Genomic DNA, 16,799 nt, shown 5'->3' with positions numbered 1-16,799 from the left:
CATCGGTGTTAGTAACTTATTTTGAAAATATTACTCATATCTCAAGTACAATGTGCGCTAACCAGTTTTCTAAGTCATTCAGCTATCTTGTGCTTGCTCAATAAAATGTTTACAGTTGGGGTCGAACTTAGAAAAAGCGAACTATACCTAATGATTTTGATTTCCACTTCAGATTTATTTTGCTCAGATTTTCTTGTCTTTTCAATGTGTTTTTGCATGTGTGATGTAGACATTTTTTTATGAAAAAATACATTCTATTGCTGTATTATTTTAATTGCCCTCACAAAAGCAGGTATCCTCATTTCACATTTTGATTTTACAGGGATTCTTAAGTCTGCAAGCATGGAGTCGTTTCATGAAGCTGGCCATCATTCTGGGAACTTTGATGACATAAAAACATTGATAGAATCTAAGCATGTAGATTTGAAGAGTGAGCTAGCAAAGGGACAAGCGTTGCAAGAGAAAATCCAGGACATGACTGCTCAGATGGATGACCTGAACACAACAATAACATCAGAGGTGAGTGAGTTGTGATTACCTAGCATGTGTTCTTTGTCATGTTTTACCCTGAAGTGATTCAAATTCAATACCTACACCACCTACATTCTTTTTCAGCTTTCCTGCTCACATGGAGGGCACGAGGACCAAACAAGTTTTTAACCCTCGCCTTGGCAGCAACATTTTTGCATACATTTGATGTGTTTGTAACTACCTCAAAAATCTCTGTAGAACTCTGTGTTCTCTTTTTGTTGAATGACTGCTCTTTTAATCACCGTGTGTGGTAACAGGACCCGTGTCTGTTTGACTCCAGATTCGGCCGGCGCTCTCCGACTCGACTGAGCAGCTGCAGCGGGCCACGGCGGAGCTGGCCGAGACCACCGAGCTGCTGCAGCTGGTGGAGCAGCTGCTGCAGCTGGGCCGGCAGCTGGCCGCCAGCCGCCGGCTGCAGCAGGCCGGCCAGCTGGCGGAGGCAGCCGACTGTGTCTCGGAGCTCCGTCAGCAGACGCAGCGGCTGGAGGATCGTACCGGACACCAGGTACCAGACTGCACCGCCGGCATCCCGGGCCGGTCCTCAACTCCTCACTCAGGGCAGGGCGCCAGATATGACGCCATGGGATCGCTTACCTCCTGGCCGCCGATCTATCACCACCACCGATTTAGCCGTAGATGAATTTAAACAATGAATAGAACCGTTTGATCGGGCATTATCGACCGCCTCCATGTAACCATGACGCTGCCACGGGTTCGCTGATTAGTTCGGCCGCCCGTTTTCCGCCAGGTGTCTCTGCTGTCGGACCTCCGGGACCAGGCGCTGGTGCAGGAGGAGGCCGTGCTGCACGCGCTGGTGTGCCGCTGGCGGGCGGCGTTCAGCTGGGACGACTCGGACGCGGTGCTGACGGTGAGGCCGGCCGGTCTGGAGGACACGGCCGCCGGACTGCGCCGGCTGGGCCGACTGGGGCGCCACCTGGAGCGGCTGTCTGAGGCCGTGCTGGGCCGGCTGGCCGCGCCGCTGGTGGCCGGCGGCCGGCTGCAGCGGCGCCGGGACGCCGACTCGCTCACCCTGTCCGTGTCGGCCGCGGAGCCGGGGCCGGAGCCGGAGCCGGGGGCCGTGTACGCCGCGCTCACCGAGCTGGTGACGGCGCTGGCCGAGGCGGCGCTGACCGGCCCGCTGCTGGCCGAGTTCGGCGCGCTGGCCGGACCGGCGCTGGCCCAGCGGCTGGTGGACGGCCCGCTGGCGGCCGCCATTCCGTCCGGCCCGCAGCAGCGCGCCGCCTTCGACACGGTCATCGAGAGCACGGAGCGGTTCAGCGCCGCGCTGGCCGAGCTCGGTGAGCGGGGGCGACTGATATCCGCGCTACCGCCGGCTCCAAACTGTGCCAATACCGACAGTGTTTGGAGGTCAATTAATGTCCAATTTACGTGATCCTTGTTCCCCATATTTGAATAATGCGTTGTTTCAGCTAATTTCTAGCTCACGCGATTCCCATTTCTCACAGTCCAGTAACTTTCTGCTCCAGCCTTCCGCAGGGATTCCCGCCCCTATGTCTCGGATGTGCCTGTGCCCCGGCCCGCGGCCTCGTCGGTTCTTCTCTGACGCCGTCGGACCCCGCCGCCGTCGCCAGGGTTCTGGGATCGCTCCGACTCGCTGCTGGCCTACGTGTCGGACGTGGACCGTCTGATGGTGGACCGGGTGTGCGCCGACCGTCTGGCGGCCGGCCGCCGGCTGCTGGCCGCGCCCCTGCACGTCACCGTACCGGTGGGCGGCGGGCCGCCGGCCGCGGACGGGCCCGAGCCGCCCGACGGAGCGCTCACCGACTGCCTGTACCGCCTGCCGCGCTGCCGCGTCAGGTAGGAGGGCGGGGCGGCGGGCGGAGAGGACGGGAGCATCACCGGTCCAAAGAATGGCTGTCACAGGAGGTTCAAATCGTATGCATAAATACCGTAAACAGGATTAAGCAGCACGGACTAAAACTCAGGCACAGGTAATGGCTATTAAATTCAAAATGATTTTCACACATTTCAGCCCATCTAACAGTTAATCGAAGTTAGCAAGAATCGTTTGATCTACTGGTATACGTAATACGCATTTGCCTGCACCGGTGTTTTATGCATGCAACCAAGACGTGTCGTACGTAGGAAAGTACGGCACTTGAAAGATTAGGCCCATGATGGCACGGTGCCGCTGGTCGGAGAGTTGGGATTGCCCCGCTTTGGATTCTGATTCGGGGGGAGGGGGCACTCAGAGCGGAAAGGCCCAGCTACAGGCCGGATGGTTTGCAGGGGATGACAATAGATTTCAGTGCACGTGGACAGGTAAACGTGAGACACAAACGTGTTCCGTGAGGCACAGCGTAGAATCGAACTCGCCCGTGAACATCCAAGCTTTAAAAACAATTTCAGCTGCAGCAAGACTGGGAGTGGGTACATTCTCTGCTTAGTGGTGAGAACAGATTACGAGCTGGGTCACCAACTCACCAGAGCCGCGAGATCCCGGGGGCTGGCCCGCAGCACAATTCTCATGTGGATGCAATGATATGGTTTGTACTCACTCATGGGGTCAGATGGGCTGGGGAGGGGAGTCGTCAGCCGATGGGTATCGAACTCGACTGATAACGGTGAGGACAAGGCCACCGCGGCGGCCAGGCACATGGTGTCCCGCGGCCAACGCATCGTCCAAACGACAACGATGGCCTGCGGGCGCCTGAGCTTCTCAGCTTTGTGGCACCAGCCGGCATCACTGTCCCCAGCGGCTGAGCAGTGGGACGAGCCACCAACGGGGATTAACTGACTCCTCAATTTTAAATGACAGAGGTCCTTATAAGTCACTGATGTGGATGATTTCCTAAATGGGTTCTATTTTCTACAGATGTGTAATGCTGGTGTCCAATAATTGCCAAACTATCGCATTTCAGGAGTCATGAAGGAAACGACCACAAATTATGTTAAGGTGCTCATCTTCGAACGAAAGTCATTGTGATCCAGGTGAAAGTATATTTTCTAAAATACATTTGGAACCACCAATCTACCCCCTATCTAACATTCTCGCATCCGTGAACATTGAACAATATCAGATTTGCAAGATCATCACACTGCTTCCAACTTACATACACCCGCGCACCGGGGAAAAATATCCAAAATGAGTTTCATCATCTCAATATCTGTCTGGAAACGCACATTACTCATAAGAGGTAGTGAGTGAACCCTGTCCACTTTCACAGCTCTTTACCGTGAAATACTTACCGTTTACCATGCACATTACGCATTCCTATCCTCTGAGCTCTCAACATACTAGCCAGAGTAGTCGAGTCGCATAAATCTTAATCAACACGTGTCCATAAGACATACTGCACTTCATACAACTTTCGGAATACGTTGGAAGGATAAACCTAGGCCAGTTTTACCAAAAAATACCAGCCGGCCGCCGAAATAAAATATCCAGCCGAAAAAATAGACGCCACACAGCCACGAGTTTCACAAATAAGAAATTCCAGCCGACTTCGGACGGAAATTATTTGTCGCCGGTAGTCAGCTGATATTCTGTTACGATATCAAATTACGATATGTCAAGGAGGTTAATAAATCATTTAAAGCATGTTTTCAATGAAATTGAAGCGTGATTTCTAATGCAAATGCTATATACATTTCGAAATATTATTATCGTAAATTATTACATTATTTTCAAGAGTAATAACAACAAAGTAGAGCATTATAAACTTTCATATCTATATTAACATTCTGGTGCCCAGCAAAAGCCAATCAATACAAAACTACCAAAATGTAAACGTAGGTACGTCATTCATAAAGGTGACGTAAGGAAGCTTGCATTTAAGGCAAATTTACGATGGATCTTTTTTCCTGTCAGCCTATTATATCAATTTTTACAATACCTTCAACTTGCTATGTACCTTTTTGTCTGTTTTTAGTCGCACCTTGTAGAAAATCATCGTGTAGACCGAGAACGCAATGTGTGGACAGGACCTCCACCTATGAGGTGGGGCCTAGATGGGACCACTCCAGTGGCAGCGGAACACCTTCAATTAAGGGGACACTGCCGACTTTTGGTCCCATTCTTTCCATGCAACACCCATAGGGCTTATATTAAAATGTCAAAATCAAAGGGGGGCACGGTGCCCCGGTGCCCTACCCGTTCCGCCGCCTATGAGTCCCGCTCCCGACAGATCCGGGAGCCGCACCTCTTTCCTAGCTTTCAAAAGAGCGGCAAAGAAGCGGTCAACATTGCTCCCAGAGACGCCACCTGAAGCTGGACGGACGACGGACAGTTCCGCAGCCGAGCGATTGAACTGCGGTGCTACGAGGCGGCTTCGCGTGCACTGCATTAGCACCTTCTAGCGGGAGTAAGAGGGCTAACGAACTCGCCAAGGCCTATATAAAGCATTGTGCCAAGGCGAGTGTCTTACCTTAGGAAAATACCTACCCAGATTAACTGCTGCACCGCGGTCATTGCAGGGTTGAGGGTGGTCGCTCGCCCCGCTTCGGCGAGGTGGATGTCAGACTGCCCGGCTAGGTGGTTTTAGCCGATATGCAGGCCCCGTTTGCCGGGTCCGGTCGAGAAGAAGGAACGCCACACAGCAAAGAATACTCGCTCCGGGCCCGCTACACTGGTCCAGCTCGTAAGTCGGAACAAATTAACAATACCTGCGCTAGCGTCGTCGACCGTCGTTCGACTGCGCCCAGTACCGCTCAGTGGAGAGTCATGCCGAACTCTTCCGCGTGTGCCGAGATCATTCGTTGCGCGCGGACACAATCGTCCGACGGAGACCGCTCTGCATTATGATCGGGTGGTCACCACCTTGGTCGCCGGCTTTCACACCCAGCCGAGCCGTCTGGCTACGCCCCAAATGATCGTCTAAGCCTTTCGATTGGTTTGTAACTCGGGTCTAATATCGAAATATTTGGGAGTTAGGACATGTTAAATCCGTGTTCATGAACAAATATACATTATGCAACTAAAACGCTTTACTTACTTTAACTTTTCTAGGCTGATGACAAGGCATACACCTATTCATTGCAATATTTCTAAAATGTAAATAAATCATGACCAATGGGCATAAAAAGCGACAGCGATCCACTAGAAGCTAGTGTGGAAATCCACTGACGTAGGTCGCCTCGTACTGGCGCAGCTCGTAGCTCGTCCAGCAGCGCCAGCGTCTCCCGCACCCGGCCGCCCGCCTTGCCCGCCTGCACCATCAGCCGCTGGAAATGGCTGCGCTGCCGCTCCAACATTATTAGCTTGACCGCCTGGCCGGCCCGGCAGATGCGCGCCATCCGACGCACGCAGTGTACGTCTTCAACAGCGCCGGGATGTCGTACGACACGACCGCGTCCACGTCAATACCGCGCGCTATAGCCTCGAGCACACCAGCGCGGCCATCTCACCTAGCGCGCGCCGCCGCCGGCACGCCGGCACTACCCCACAGAACTCAGTCACGCGCGCGCCCAGCACAGACAGCGGTAGCTCCAGCTGGTGCGCCACCTCGTTCCAGTTGACCAACACGAGCGAGAGTCGCCAGTCGGGCTGTCGGAGCAAATGGTGCATCACCAGCGGCTTCAGCGGCTGCGGCGCCACCACGTTGAACGTCTCGCTCAGCTCGGCCGGCGTGGTGAACCTGCCGACGAACTAACCGGGCAGTGCGACGGCGGCGGCCGCCAGCAGTCGCGGCTGGAACAGCGACATTCGCTCCAGCTTCTCCGGCCTCCGGGTTCTGTGACAGGGTGGCCAAGAACGGCAGCTTCTGCAGCGGCAGGTGAGGCGCGCAGACGGCGGCGGCCGTCAGCCGGCCGGCGATGCAGGGCGGCGGGCCGTGGCCGCCGCCACCCGCTCCACCGCTTCCAGCCAGCCCCTCTCGGCCATCTCGATCACCCGGTCGGCTTCGTCGATCACCAGATAGCGCAGGTGCGCTAGCGAGAAGCCCTCGGAGCTGGTTATGTAATCCATCAGCCAGCCGGGAGTGCTCACCACGATCAGCCAGGGAGACCGGGCCGCGCGGCCCCACCGCCACCAGTTGGCGCCCCCTCGTGCCACTGTGTCTCCACCAAGCAGCCGGACGCAGAGCGGCGTGTCGGCGTCGTACTGGCGGAACACGGCGGGCACCTGAGCGTGCAGCGCCTGTGTGGGTAGCACAGCTAGCGCGCGCACCCGGCGGCCGGCGCCGCGCCTGCACTACCGGCAGCACAAACGCCAGCGTCGTACCGCGGCCGGCCGGCGCCGAGACGCAGAGGTCGGCCGGTGGCAGCGGCGACTCTGTGGCCGCCAGCAGCTCGGGCAGCACGGTCACCTGCACCAGGAACACCTGTTCGATGCCCTCGGCGGCCAGCCGGGCGCGCAGCTCGGGGCAGAGCGCCGGCAGATTGGCCGGCGCCGGCCACCGGTCGCCAATCGGCTGCGGGTGCGCCAGCCAGTCGGGCAGCGCACGCGGTGCACGGCCTGTCGGCTCGAGCGCTCCACCTCGTCCAGCACGGTGAAATCGTCAGCGGCGACGTCTCCGTCCGACTCGGAGGTGTCCTCACTGTCGTTATTGGCGACGGCGGCTGCCGCTGTGCGCTCAGTCGGCCATCACAGCAACACTCGCCGATGATTAGCGTCATCGAAACCGTCGGACGACGGTGGATTCACCACCGTTTTTGCAGCAGAGACTGGAAAAAACCTCAGCAATAAACAAGGAAAAACCTCACAACATGCCACAGCCTGCAATTGTGCATATTGTCATTATATTTCTCACATGACAGAAAATATTTGTTGCTTTATTCTAGGAACTGGCATGAAAAACATAAGCTAAATCAAGCTAAGTGAATTATTATTGTATTTCAACATGAGACTGGGAAAAAATCCTTGTCACTGTCAGCATGACCAGTGTAACGGACGGGCTGCATGAACATTTCGGCGCATGATCTGAAAACTCTGTGTGCAGAAAGTTCAGCGCTGAGGTGAACAAATAACATTTTGGCCGCAATTTGCCTGGTGCCTCCACAATTTTCCAAAACTAACTCACAATACTTACAGCCAGTTTTAACATGATCCCTGCATGACTCAAGCATGCAAGATACACATGCATTCAATATCAGCACAGTGCACACACAACAGTTATGGATTCATTTACATTTTACAACATTACTATTATTTTCTTTCCCTTCAATATTGGCAGCATGACTTGCTGAGTTCAGTGGCACAATCTTATGACAGCAAGTTTGTTCGGGTTCGCAACCATACAAACTTTGCACGTTTTGCTTCAAAAACAAGCCTTTATACATTTCTTTCATGCTATTCAATTTCTTTTTAAAAATTTATTGTCATTTATCTTGAAAATCTTGTCAATTCGGTCTTAGCAATGTCAATGCACCTTCCCTATTCCGCACAGCTCAAGCAAGTTCCACCCAAAAGTAGTAGTAGTATCAGTAGCTGGCGCCTTGCCATGTCAAATGTAGCTGAATATGTGAAAACAGTGACATATTTATTTAAAATCTTGAGTCCAACGAGCCTACCCTCTCTGCCTCTCCTTCCATCATTTCTTCAAGCACCTTCAATTTTCGAAAACAAAAATGACCTTCCATCATTATTTTCCACTTCCGTCCGAGCAATGAACTTGTAAGCTGACCACTAGTTAATGCTCTATCATCTTGCTGTTGGGTGCTTGTAGCAAAAAGATAATATTAAACGAAAAAACTAACACCACAACACCAAACACCCGTCTTGTTGGTTTCTTTTGGTCCTGCCTGGTGACAAAGGCTCTTTCTTTACGCAATATCATCAGTATTCCTCTTCTAATCTTGAAGCCAGATGCTTTACAAATTGGCCATGAATGATACTAAATTATTATATGAACTGGGAAGCGCAAATCACGATAATTAGTAACAAATGAGGCCATTTGTTCCAACACGACATCAAAAAAAATAGACGGGGTCGCCCGTCTATTTTTTGGGCTGTTTTTCTACAAATAATGGCGCAAAATAACACTCCATTAATGCCGCATTTGCCGTTGGTGAAACTCATGGCTATTTTTCTGGCTGATATTTTTCCACGCCGGCGGATATTTTTTCGCCTGGTTGGTGAAACTCGTCGGCTGGTTTTTGACAGAAAAATTGCGCCGGGCTGCTATTTTTCTGTTGGTAAAACTGGCCTATTCAGAAATGGACAAGACAGTCGGGGAGCTCTTGTCCGACGATTCTGCGATTGTTCGTTGTCGGACTGTTGACATGTGCATCACTATGAAACAAATCATTGTCTTCTTACGCAACATTGACAATAGAAAATGTACGCTGATATGTTTGGCAAGGCACTAATTGGAAGTACACGATTATCCGCTAGGTTCTCACACCTCGAACGCAATCACATTAAGCGCCGTTGAGGCCCCCTGGACTAATATTGCATGGCCCCAGTGGCCTTTAGTAAGCTCGCACCGGAAATACCAGTAGCACTTTCCCTCAGTCCCCAATATAACATAACGTATCTCCCAAGCACGTTTTCACCTACCCCACCCAGCGTGATCCATGAGTTTCCAAGTCGTTACCTCAGACTCGCCGGTCACTGGCACCAAGTTGTGTCCCAACCGCGCTGATACAGCGACTGTCGCAGCGGCCCCACAACAGCTGTCCCAGCGTCGCTACAGCAGCTGCTGTCCCAGTGTCTTTACAGCAGCTGCTGTCCCAGTGTCTCTACAGCAGCTGCTGTCCCAGCGTTCCTACAGCAGCTGCTGTCCCAGCGTCCCTACGGCAGCTGCTGTCCCAGCGTCCCTACAGCAGCTGCCCCAGCTGCCGGAGCAGCGGCAGGCTGGCGGCGCGCACGTCGTCGGCGTTGAACACGGGCCTGTACCGCCGCAGCTCCTCCAGGCGGAGCGTGTCGGCGCCGCAGCAGCGCGCGATCAGCGGCCAGTTCATCTGCGCCACGTGGCCGCCCGTCAGCTGGCGCAGGAACGTCCAGTACGAGCGGCGGATCTGGTGCGGCTCCAGCACGGCGGCGCTCAGCACCAGGCCCGTGCTGAGCGCGTAGAGCAGCGCGCCGCCGCCCGGCGGCCGCGGCAGACGGCCCGACGCCGCGCCGTGCCAGTAGCACGCCTCCACCGTCTTCCAGAACAGGTAGAGCGTCAGCGAGCGGCTGCTAAAGAACCGCAGGCCGACGGCGGCAGCTACCGCGCCAGCGGGCAGTGCGTGCCAGGCGTCGTCCCGGCCGCGCTGCCGGCGCAGCAGACAGCTGACCAGTCGGAACAGGCCCGAGAGGGAGCCCAGGCCGAGTCCGAGCCTGAGGAGGTCGGCGGCGGCGGGCGGCGCCGGCGGCCGGCTGGTGGTGACCAGTTGCAGCAGGCCGCCGGCCGCCGTCACACCCGTCTGCAGCGACACACCCAGCAGCAGCGACTCGCAGAGGCCGGCGGCCGCGTACCGCGCGCAGCCGCCCGCGTGCGGACAGCACGGGTGGCGGGCCACGGTCAGCGGACGGTGCGGGGACGGCGGCGGCCGGGCGCCGCGCACCAGCCGCACCACGTACCGCACCAGCTGGGCGCCCGCCGACGGCTCCTGGCCCCGGCCGTCGCCCGGCGGGGGGCAGACCTCCGCCGTCCCCAGCAGCGCCTTCGTCAGGGTGCCCAGGAGTCCCTCGCACTTGCCCTGCTTGTACATGTAGAAGATGGTCGCCAGCGTGGCAATGGCGAGCAGTCGTTCACCATTTGGGACATGTGGCACCACCCCTCTGGCCTTCAGGATATTGAACAGGGTTTCTGATGCCACATTGGTCATGTACACTGTCAGAGCATTTCTCCTGTCCTCTCTTTCCAGAAAGATGGCCATGTAGGAAGACATACAGGCAGCAAGCATGATGGATTCTCTTGCTGGGATGAATGGCAAACTCCTCACAAAACAGAAACATGATAAAAAGAAGTAGCAGTTTGCTCCAAGGAATGTTGAAGATTGTATGGTTTCTTTTGCAAGCTTCTGAAGAGTGGATTTATCCAGCTTCTTTGCTTTGATCAGTCTTGAAATCATAAACAGCGGCAGATAGATTTTCATGGCTTCCCGAACTCCTGGAATGCCAACATCCAGCCATGACTTTGGACATGATGATGTCCATGTGTGGGCAATTTCATGACACCCATATGGTGCTCTTGACAGCTTACTTGCTGCTATCATTCTGGATAGTTAGATACAGTTCCAGTTCCAAAAGATTACAGGTTGTCTCTTGCTGAGTGTACTGTACCAGTGCAGTAGGTACTGTCCCAGTACCCTGGGTGATTCCTCAGCAATACTACAACTTCAGCAGTCAGCACTTAGTTCCACATCGCGACTAACCACTAGGTTCAGCACCCTCAACAGACTGGATGGCGGCTGCTAGATCCCCACGTTGAGATTGTGTCCGTTGGCACATGAATCTCACTTTGTACTTGAATGATACAATTATCTCAAGAGCTGGGAACTTTACCATACCATATCTCAACGTCCTTGATCGCAGCAGTGTAGAAATGGGATATCTTATCTGTTCTTGACTACAGTTCACTTCTCTGTCAGGGCCAGAGGGCTGAGGTGGGGATGCACACCAATTCCATCGTTTGACTTGGCATCGTTATGACTTGCAATGTACTATTAAAATTGCTGGCCTTATCCTCATGCATAGGTATTTTGGAATAAAAGGAACTTAGCCTTTTTTAAACAAAGAGCAATGACCATTGTCTATGTGCAAAATGTAAACAACAATTTATAGAGACGATTGTGGGGGATCCGCGACAATATCTGTTTGAAATACTTTGCACGAGCAGCATCGGCAACTTTTTACAAAATCAACCAATCGGCTTTCGCAGCAGCTGACGCTGATTGGTTCATATTAGTTCGACCAAGGCCATAGAATACCGGTCCGACTATCTTGCGACGGTCGTAAAATAAGCAGCAGATTGATATTCGTGATTTCGCTGCTATGAGAATCATGCCACATGATGTGGAAAGCACTTTTCTAGCGCCAGCTTTGCAACATCGTAAAGCTTAGGAACTACACCCCGATTGTAACGAAAGTGGCGCCATTTGGTTCGCCGTAGGCAATTTGATTAGCCGTTTTTATATTAGATATTATACATAGGTACCCAGTAAACAGGCCGACGTCGGCCGACGTCGGGGTGACGTCGGCAACTCGGCATCGGCATGCCGACGTCGGCCCGACGTCGGTCCAACCTCGGCACGACGTCGGCTGGATGTTGGATATGCCCGCATGTACCGACGTCCAGCCGAGGTCCAGCCGACGTCGGGCCGACGTCGGACCGAGATCAATTGCTGAGGTCCAGCCGACGTCGGGGCGACGTCGGACCGACATCGGCCGCTGTTTTGACCGTTAAAATAATATAAAATACCGTTGTTTGGTCTAACTTTGGGCCGTGTGGGTAACTTTGTTCCACGAGGAAAAAAATGGCTAAATTTTAATCAGCTTAATACCTATGCGCGAGAAATGGCATTTTTGGGCCGGAACCAATGAAGTAGTCAATGATAAACCCAGGGGCACAAAAAATACGTCATCATATCGATTTTGGATTTTCTAGATTTTTTTTGGTGAAGCTCCTTTTTTCACCCAATATTAAGGTTTAGGTAGGTCCCTGTACGGGGCTCAGATGCTACCAGCCGAATCGATTTTTGCAATTTGCCTGAATAGGACATCATGTGAACTTTGCATTCGACTATTGGTAATTTATTTTCCTCAAACATTTTTTTAAAATTTGGGGGTGGTCAATGTTTATACATATTTTTTGCCGTTAATTCAATAACTTTGGGCCACCCGCAGGAAGGGTAAATCCAGGGGTGATTTAAAGTTCCGACACCATATGATGAAGAGGGTCGTCGTGTCGTTCGTTGTGTTCCGTGCCTTTTATTGTGTGTGGTTTGTCGCGTCGTTGGTTGTGCGTTAATGTCCCAGCGGGATACGTAAGCGACCTACAGTCATGATGGTGTGCATCATCCCGTGACTATGTTTGTACAATGTACAAGTTTGCTGTTCCTTTTTTTAAAAGCCCCTAAGTGGACCAATGTATCCATAACGACCGCTAACATTGATACTTTTGGCTTTTCCATTGTTTTATTTATGCATTTATTCATATGGTACAAAGTTATTTTTGTGCGGGTAACATTGTGCCACTCTAATTTCAAAAAAATAAATTATATGTCATTATCCAAAAAAAATTAAGAGTGACTATAGGTGACCAGCAGGGATGTCACTGCCTTACTGCACAATTTCCTGAACATTTAACAAAATAATTTGGAAGTAATACGAAGAAAAGTCAAAAACTGGTACAAAGTTAGGCCAAACAACGGTACATGCTTCATGTTTCATAAAAAGCTTCTGTATTCAAGATATCCTCAGGAAACTCAAATCTTCCTCCACGCCGCAACCCCCTGATCCGGACTGAACGGGAAACTTTATCCCATTTGGGATTGCCCGTAAGCCGAGCTCGCCCGTAGCCGTGTGCGGTGAGTGCTTGGGGGCTGCTCGGCCTATCCTTTGGTCAGGCTCAGCCCCGGCAACTCACCAGGGCCGGGCCCAGTTCATATAGAAAGGCCAGTCGGCAAGTGTCACTTTGCCAAAGGGACACTTATCAAAGGGACACTTTGGGAAACGTTGGTGCAGGTGTGTAAGAGTGGCTATATGAATCCATTGTGGGGTCGCCCTTTCCAAAAGTGTCACGTAACAGCAATGGGACCAGGGACTCTATATGAACTGGACCCAGGGTGCTCGCCAAGAAGACCAATGTCTCCATCCTATCATCCTTCCGGCTCTGAAATGGTCTTGTCAGACCGAAAGGGAATAAACCAACAAAACAAACTGAATTCGCTATCTGGCTGCGTGGTGTAGTGGTTAGCGCACTAACCTCGCGTTCAAATGACACGGGTTTCGAATCCCACCGCCGGCTGATCTTTTTGGCGTGTTGTCCCAGTAAACATGCCGACGTCGGCGATTGGGGGGCTCGAATCCCGCCGCCGGTTGATATTTTTGTCGCGTTGTCCCAATAAACATGCCGACGTCGGCCCCGTCGGTCCAACGACAAACGATCTCGTCAACCTTGGCAAACGACCTCGGCCCGACGTCGGCTCGACGTCGGCTGGACTTCGGCTGGACGTCGGAACATGCGGGCATATCCGACGTCCAGCCGATGTCGGGCCGAGGTTGAACCGACGTTGGGCCGACGTCGGGCCGAGCCTCGGCCCGACGTCGGCCGGCATGTTTACTGGGTAGGTATGTAATGTATGCTAAGCTAACCCCAGTTAACCTTGCTGACCTTCATAACGTCTCAAATGTTCTCGCGTATTGTAGCCATTCCCATAACTCAGCAATTACTGATAATGGGATGGATCCTGGCTCCCGAGGATGGCTGCACTAGACGAGAATGCTTAGCCGGAGCTTTGAAGGTCACCGAGGTCACCTGAGGCCACCATATTTAATATTCAAAACAGCCGGTCAAATTGTACATGGGCAATCAAATTCATTTATATGCATGTAATGCATGATTGAGCTCATTGCCGTTCCTCCGGAGGGGCTAACACGTGAAGTTTCTAAATATTCTGGCCCTGACGACCCTACGGTGGCACGGACTCGAACCGGCTCCGTTTGACCATGTCCACGTGTAGAGGCCCACATTAGTATTCTTGATGACCTACCGCCACGCCGGACACTGATGCTCTCACGACAGTCTCGAAACACATAATCCCTATGAGCCACCGGCCCCTGTGTCTGAGCGCCCTGCGTGTGTGCTGACCGCGGCGCGCGCTCTGATCGGCCTCCCGCTGTGTCCTGGCCCGTCTGATCGGCCTCCCGCTGTGTCCCGGCCCGTCTGATCGGCCTCCCGCTGTGTCCCGGCCCGTCTGATCGGCCTCCCGCTGTGTCCCGGCCCGTCTGATCGGCCTCCCGCTGTGTCCCGGCCCGTCTGATCGGCCTCCCGCTGTGTCCCGGCCCGTCTGATCGGCCTCCCGCTGTGTCCCGGCCCGTCTGATCGGCCTCCCGCTGTGGCCCGTCTGATCGGCCTCCCGCTGTGCGCGTGCCGCAGTGAGTCGGCGGTGCAGTACGCCGAGCTGGTGGAGACCACGGTGTCTGAGGCGGCCGGCGGCGCGCCGCTGCTCGCGGCCCGGCTGCACTACACGACCGGCCGGCTGCTGGAGCTCTACTGCGCCCTGCTGCCCGAGCTGCACCGCCACCATTTGGCCAGCGTGCCGGAGCAGGCGGCCATCGCGCACAACAACCTGCAGCTGCTGGCGCACCGCGTCACCGCGCTGGCCGTCCGCCACAGGTAAGCGGCCCAGCCGACCGGCGGCAAAGAGGTGGCAATACTTGTCCGCTTTTCCTCGCGTAATTCACACTTGACTGCCTTTCAAACTTAAAACATCATTTGAACGCCAGCAGGCTGCATCCTCCTGGATGTTCTGGGCCCAGGCGGTACCCTACACCGCTTCTGTTGAGTGTGTCTGTCTGGGTGACTGTCCGTAGGTGTGCGGACGGTACGTTTCTGGACATGGTGCCCGAGCTGCGACGCACCGGCTCCGACATCTTCCTGGCGGCCCTGACGCATCAGAAGGAGCAGCTGCTCGATATTCTCTCGGAGGCTGGTGAGAACAACAACCAAGGGGACTGGGATGGGTATCTCTGTGTGGTGTCGAGTATATCCTTCTCTCTACCCTGAAATGCGATTAACGATTTCTCCTACTGCTCACTTGTTCCGCCGACCACCGATGAAGTGGATCATGTTTTCTGTCTGCCACTGATCTCGGCCCGGCCCGGTACCCGTCGAACAGGTCTGGAGAACCTGGCGCAGACGGGCGACCTGTCGGCCACGGCCGGCGCCGCGCTGCGCCGCTGCGGCCACCAGCTGCGCCGGGTCTGCCGCGTCTGGCGGCCCGTGCTGCCGGCGGGCGTGCACGCGCGCGCCGCTGGCCTCCTTCTGTCCGTGGTCACCGGGTGGATCACGGAGCGCGTGCTGGCCCAGCAGGACATCTCGGCCAGCGCGGCCAGCCAGCTGACGGCCGCCGCCGGACCGCTGGTCGACGACGCACTGGCGCTCTTCAGGGTCAGTGGATGACAGGCGACGGGTGGGCCTGCTGGGCCCCGGGGCCACGCGGGTCTCTGGCTGTATGGTATGGGGTCTGATGTTGTAATGTTGCTTTTACAGGATGTAATCTATCTGATGTGTGGGGCACTTCTGAGTTTCTGACAGTGTGTGATTAATTATCTGACAGACGACAGTATATGTATGGTCTCTCCGTCAGTACGGAATATATGGGATAGTATGGGATGGACAGTGCGCTGTGTCTGTGACTGTGTCGGGGCCCTGACAGTGACGGTGACCCTCTGACGATCGGCCCGTGCCCACAGCCGGACACAGAGGGGGAGGAGGACCCGACAGAGGGAGGCGCGCCGGCCGTCTCGGAGAGCGAGGCGCGCGCGCTGCTGTCGCGCCACACGGCCGGCTGGGGCCGCTTCACCGAGCTGCTGCTCGTTCTGGAGGAGACCATGCGCGGTGAGTCTGGCCCTCCACAGGGCCCATGAACTGGCCGGGGTATGCCACTGTATACAGTCCCTGTATACAGGTGTGTATTGTGTAAGTTCAGCTGTATAGGTATACTGGTTTAGTGTGCCTTGTATGCGCTGTCCGTGCTGTGTGCTGTGATCGCCGTCTGAGCAGCACGTGCTCTGCCCCGCAGGGATCCTGGACCGGTGGTCGGACGGCAAGGGCCCGCTGGCCCAGCACTTCAGCGCCGAGCAGGCGCGCCACCTGGTACGCGCGCTCTTCCAGAACAACGAACGGCGCGCCGCCACGCTGGCCAGGATCAAATGAGCGCGCCCGGCGGGTGCGGGCCTGCACCGAACCGAAACCTGTACCGCGTCTCTGTGCGAGTGAACACAGTGCCTTCGGGGAGCTGCGACGGAAACTGTCTGAAATCGGAGACAGACTGGGCTGTGGGCGGCCGGTATATCGCGATATAACTATATAATTTCTAACTATGTTTTGGTGTTTATCCTGGAGTTGTTATATGATCTTTGTTTTGAATATAACTACAATTGTAATATGACATAAATATTGTGTATTGTGTTTACCAGTAAAACGCCGTTTGGGGCAAAAGAACGAGCGAGCACAGCGGGGAGCCATGCACTTGTGAACATGCTAAATGAGACAATTGCAAATGACGTGTGGGAGCCAAAAAAAGGGTGCACCAAATTATAGGGAACTTGAAACAATAAGTGGAGGTCATCCGAGGTCAAGGTTACCGAGGTCATCTTCAACAACAATTTTGTGTCTGATGAGTGATGCGTCTGTCTGATGAAGTCGCATACG

The 16,799-nt window shown here is 54.2% G+C and overlaps 2 protein-coding genes across 2 annotated transcripts; one reads left to right on the top strand and one right to left on the bottom strand.

Moving 5' to 3' along the window:
• Window positions 1–322: 322 nt before the first annotated feature.
• Window positions 323–16,544, top strand: LOC122368809 (centromere/kinetochore protein zw10 homolog). The gene is made up of 9 exons (XM_043343065.1): window positions 323–519; window positions 812–1,036; window positions 1,280–1,829; window positions 2,124–2,349; window positions 14,520–14,759; window positions 14,957–15,075; window positions 15,262–15,533; window positions 15,839–15,983; window positions 16,168–16,544. The coding sequence occupies exons 1-9, from the start codon at window positions 343–345 to the stop codon at window positions 16,299–16,301; spliced, it is 2,088 nt and encodes a 695-aa protein (XP_043199000.1). The 5' UTR covers window positions 323–342; the 3' UTR covers window positions 16,302–16,544.
• On the bottom strand, window positions 8,632–11,157 carry LOC122368810 (transmembrane protein 135-like). The gene has a single exon (XM_043343066.1). It carries the CDS (start codon window positions 10,633–10,635, stop codon window positions 9,250–9,252), a length of 1,386 nt encoding a protein of 461 aa, XP_043199001.1. The 5' UTR covers window positions 10,636–11,157; the 3' UTR covers window positions 8,632–9,249.
• Window positions 16,545–16,799: the final 255 nt, after the last annotated feature.

This window comes from Amphibalanus amphitrite, unplaced genomic scaffold (assembly GCF_019059575.1).
Source record: "Amphibalanus amphitrite isolate SeventyFive unplaced genomic scaffold, NRLGWU_Aamphi_draft 000977F_arrow, whole genome shotgun sequence".
Lineage (NCBI taxonomy): Eukaryota > Metazoa > Arthropoda > Thecostraca > Balanomorpha > Balanidae > Amphibalanus > Amphibalanus amphitrite.
This window is presented reverse-complemented; position numbering and strand designations above follow the sequence as displayed.

What these genes read in the sequence shown, in the direction of transcription:
- LOC122368809 (XM_043343065.1), top strand. Translation starts at nt 343, where the DNA reads ATGGAGTCGTTTCATGAAGCTGGCCATCATTCTGGGAACTTTGATGAC. An exon ending in AGGATCGTACCGGACACCAG is followed by an intron (nt 1,037 to 1,279) that starts GTACCAGACTGC and finishes GTTTTCCGCCAG; the next exon opens with GTGTCTCTGCTGTCGGACCT. An exon ending in ACGCACTGGCGCTCTTCAGG is followed by an intron (nt 15,534 to 15,838) that starts GTCAGTGGATGA and finishes CCGTGCCCACAG; the next exon opens with CCGGACACAGAGGGGGAGGA.
- LOC122368810 (XM_043343066.1), bottom strand. Translation starts at nt 10,635, where the DNA reads ATGATAGCAGCAAGTAAGCTGTCAAGAGCACCATATGGGTGTCATGAA.